General features: G+C 36.0%; 2 protein-coding genes across 2 annotated transcripts in view; both read right to left on the bottom strand.

Annotated features, from left to right (window-relative positions):
- Positions 1–3,778, bottom strand: part of LOC111397665 (uroporphyrinogen decarboxylase, chloroplastic) — a 9,013-nt gene extending 5,235 nt beyond the window's left edge. The window contains exons 1-4 of the mRNA XM_023024672.1: positions 3,639–3,778; positions 3,296–3,406; positions 2,839–3,027; positions 2,078–2,203 (exon numbers count right to left, since the gene is read on the bottom strand). Coding sequence (XP_022880440.1) covers positions 2,078–2,203; positions 2,839–3,027; positions 3,296–3,406; positions 3,639–3,761 — 549 coding nt within the window. The 5' untranslated portion in view covers positions 3,762–3,778. The remainder of the gene's footprint in view (positions 1–2,077; positions 2,204–2,838; positions 3,028–3,295; positions 3,407–3,638) is intronic.
- Positions 377–2,069, bottom strand: LOC111399635 (amino acid transporter AVT6C-like). The gene is made up of 4 exons (XM_023027102.1): positions 2,057–2,069; positions 1,729–1,977; positions 806–1,274; positions 377–636 (listed from the first exon to the last, which is right to left on the bottom strand). Exons 1-4 carry the CDS (start codon positions 2,067–2,069, stop codon positions 513–515), a joined length of 855 nt encoding a protein of 284 aa, XP_022882870.1. The 3' UTR covers positions 377–512.
- Positions 3,779–4,048: the final 270 nt, after the last annotated feature.

Here is a 4,048-nt window from a genome sequence, read left to right as displayed (position 1 = left end):
TTTTTTTTTTGTGAAAAATTGCTACCAAAAGCAATCTTAGAGTTACGTTTATGTGTTGTGCCTGGATCAACCCAACAATAAAAGCTTTTAGTTTGCAAAGATAACTCTACACGTAGTATAGAGACCACATAGCCAACAATGTGGAACCGGAGGGTGGGAGAGGCTGAGCGTGGGAAATGAGTGAAGCTTTAGCTTAGGCACTGTCCGGTATTGCTTTTTTTCCAGATTTTAAGCACAAATATTACCGTTACAACCCTTTCAACCGCACTTGTTCACTCTCCTAACTCACAGCCAGGGCTCACTAACGGTAATAATTTGGATAGAAATCTGGGGAGAATCTCTCCCAGACAAGGCCTTAATCAAACGTGACATTTACTTATACTTAAAACTTTAATTTGCTTAAACTGTATTATTTCTCTTATCAGTTTGAAAATATTGATACAGAAAATTTACAAAACCGCGATATAAAAGATTACATGAGCATACATGAAACTCACATATCAAGAATAATATTAAGTATTTCTGAAAAACTTATATATATTTGTAGAAATAGCTATTGTGCTTGTAATTACTGCAAGAGTTATCATGATTGCTGCTATGATCTTGTCCCTTGATGTAGAAATACCATGAATATCTCTGTGGAAGAAAAACAAGTCACAAGGTAAGAACAAGAATTTGTTTGTTCTATAATCATGACCAGGATGGGTTATTTATCGATACTCGATCAGAATAAAAATAAAGTAGAAAATGCAAATTTTGAAGAAGGCATGCGACTCGACCCCCCAGTCAATGAAAGATCGAATACCTTAATGCAATGACACCAGGAAATATGAATGCTAGGCAGACTGCAGAAGTTGATCCCACAAACTGGAAGAAATACCAAATACTTGGTATGGTTATGGCTGCAGCATAGGCCAATGCTAACAAAGCAAAAGTGAGGACCAAAAATCTTTTGCTGTCTGCTGCTAGAACAGGCTTCTTAGTACTGAACAGAAATTCATCAATATTTGTCCTCAGGGAGAAGTTCAAGAGTGGAAACACCAGCATTAGATGGAATGCATAACTCAGTCGAACCAAATCATTGAGCAACGAATTTATGGCCGAACCTGAACTCTGATCAAAGTTCACTAGAATGTCATCCATGGTGGATTCCCCAAATAGAAGGTACCCGAAAATGCCGATGGTGAAGTAGATTGCAGCACAGAGTGCTAAAGCTATTTTGACAGCATAAAGCATATCAGCTGGTTTCCCCATCTCAACTCCAATTGCATGAACTGCATCAATTTGAAAGTAATAGCTATCAGAAACCACTAGGGCGAGAATGTCGGGTCAAAACCGACAAAAAGAAAGGCGAGGTCGATTCCTTCTCCATATTCATGTGTTGGTACATTGAATAGAAGATCTTTCTAAACCACATGTTAAACGTTTGGTAATTTGCTTTATGCAGATCACGTCACTCTTATGAACATAAGTCTCTGATATATATTCTCATTTCTTATCTCATTCATTCTATTATGGCCTCACATTTCCAATGTGTTCATCTTCTACACAAAATTAATGCACCACTTTGACCATTTCTCTAAAACAATGCATCAAATCCTTTTGAACAAGAAAATATACTTAAAATCTACAATATAAAGCCAAGAGAATTATATGAGAAGATCAAAAGGATTTATGAGTGTAGTTTGTATTCTACCTATTTTTTAGGAAAAAACAACATTCTCTTACCATTGAAGTGAAATGTAAATGCTGTCACGATTACTGGTACTGCTGTGAAAAGGTCGAAAAAGGAAGTTCCATTATCCAATTGGGGAACCAATTTTGGACTAACGGTTTCCCCTTTTACTATTGCAGTAATAGCCATCACTGAGCATATCCCAACAAACACAACTGCTAGAAAAACTGATACTGCTGAACTCAGCCATAATGATTCTGCAAATTTAAGCCAAACCAACAAAAAAAAAANTTTTTTTTTTACTGAACCAGAAACGGCAGCAAATCACTTCCCTAACTAGTATAATTAGAAATATATCACATGTACACAGTGAAGGTTAGCAGATGAGCAACATAATTTTACCTTCGGTTGTGAAAACGCCAGTCTCTTTATTTTTGAGAAATGCTTTGAGGAACCTCCTTCAACAACATATGATGCCAGAGTGAACGGAGCCCCTACAAAACCTAGCACAGCTGCTTCATTATTCACCTGGCAAGGTAGAAAGCGTGTCAACAAAATGAATGACATGAAACACTATCCAAATCGTGAGTTTATGGTTTATTTTTTAAATTCAATCTGAGACCTAAAATACTTGGATTAACCTGGAAAATTATATTTATATTAGCAAAATAAGAAATAACAGATATACACATCTAGAAATGGTTGGAAAACAGTCGTGACCTAGATGAAAGAACAGGCTCAAATACTTACAGACAGCATACGCCAATAGAAGATGATTATCATAACTATGGGATCCTTTCATCTAAAGGTCACCTAAATTCCTCAAAACACCAAAAGCTCGTCCTTTAGGGATTTTGCTTTTCAATACTTTTAAATCATATTTTATTGGAAGTGTAGGTACTGATTGATATGAAATATATGGTAAACATTAGTGCTTTCACTAATGATTTTACGTAGAACGTGTTTCACTGTGCTTAAAAGCTACCTCAACTTACTTTCCAGAAAAGTAAATTTTATTAGTAAACTTAAAATCAAGTATGACTTACTCGTTAAGTGCAACTAAACATTCCCTGAATCATACGTGCAAGAGTAAATTTTGCCTCAAGAAAATTCACCTAAAATAATGATAAATTAAATAAGGACGAGGGCAGACCGAGTTAGACCTCTTTTCGCAAGATTGTTAGTGCCTCCCCAACATATGGAACTGACTCTTCAGGAGTGAAGTCTCTTACTTTTTCGACATCAGAAGCTGTCTGTATTGGATCAAAAATGACAGGACCCTTACCTTTTACAATGTCAAAGGGTATATTCATCCCAGACAAGGGGGTAAGAATATCTGAGAATAAAATGACCTGCAAAAAATTTGTCAAGAGAAAATCAGTGGATAGCAATTATCGATATGCAGATTTCAGCTTATGAAATAAATTCCTATTTCGTATTTTGGGATGAGAATTAGCTAGTTGAGCATACATAAACACTTCATACGTGGAGCATCTACAATGATCATTTAGACCAAATACATAATATACAGGAGTTGTGCGTGGGAGAATGTTTTGCATACATGCCGGTTCAATCAATTGCTCAAGTGTAAAAGATACTATCTACAGAAAAGCATCTTACTCCATCAGGCTGAAACACTTTCCATGGCTGTAGAGAAATTTCCACCACAAGATCTACATTTTCTGATCTTTCACGGAAGGATGGGTGCTTCTCACTGATGATTTGGTAACTCTATAAAAGTAGAGGAAAAAGCAGCGGGTTCAATAGATCAGTATCACATAATGTTACTATGTATTGGGCTAGAGTCTGGAAATAACAAAAGTTGAATTTTTCTTTCAAGTCCACGATTTTATTAACATACTGTATAAATAATGAATATGGAAAAGAAAAGAAGAAGTTTCCACATTATGTTTAACAAAGTAAAACAACATATATGAACTTCAAAACCCAGGCCTAAACCTGCCTTCATGTATCTCCCAGCTTGTCTCATGAGCCAAACTGGGGGTCTCTCGACGTCTTTTCCTCGAACGGCATTAAGTAACAGAGGCTCGGTAACACTGGTAGCTTTTGGATCAGCAACTGTCATTGGAAAGTAGGATGATGAACATATCAAATCTGAGCTTGCTCAACCAAAACTATTGAATAGTATTTAGAAAAATAGAAATATTTTCTCAAGCATTCTTGTTAAGTACATTAATCGTCAAACGCAAAGGAGAGAAATATAAAATGAATCGTTGAAAGAGTACATTTTGATTTGAGCACACGAGCACACCGAGCCGGGTTGTGCTATTAACTGAAATATAAGACTGTAAACTGAGAGCCTGTTTGGGAGTGATTTTGAGAATTGATTTTTTGATTGTTAGGAGAAAAGTG

This window comes from Olea europaea, chromosome 1 (assembly GCF_002742605.1).
Source record: "Olea europaea var. sylvestris chromosome 1, O_europaea_v1, whole genome shotgun sequence".
NCBI lineage: Eukaryota > Viridiplantae > Streptophyta > Magnoliopsida > Lamiales > Oleaceae > Olea > Olea europaea.
This window is presented reverse-complemented; position numbering and strand designations above follow the sequence as displayed.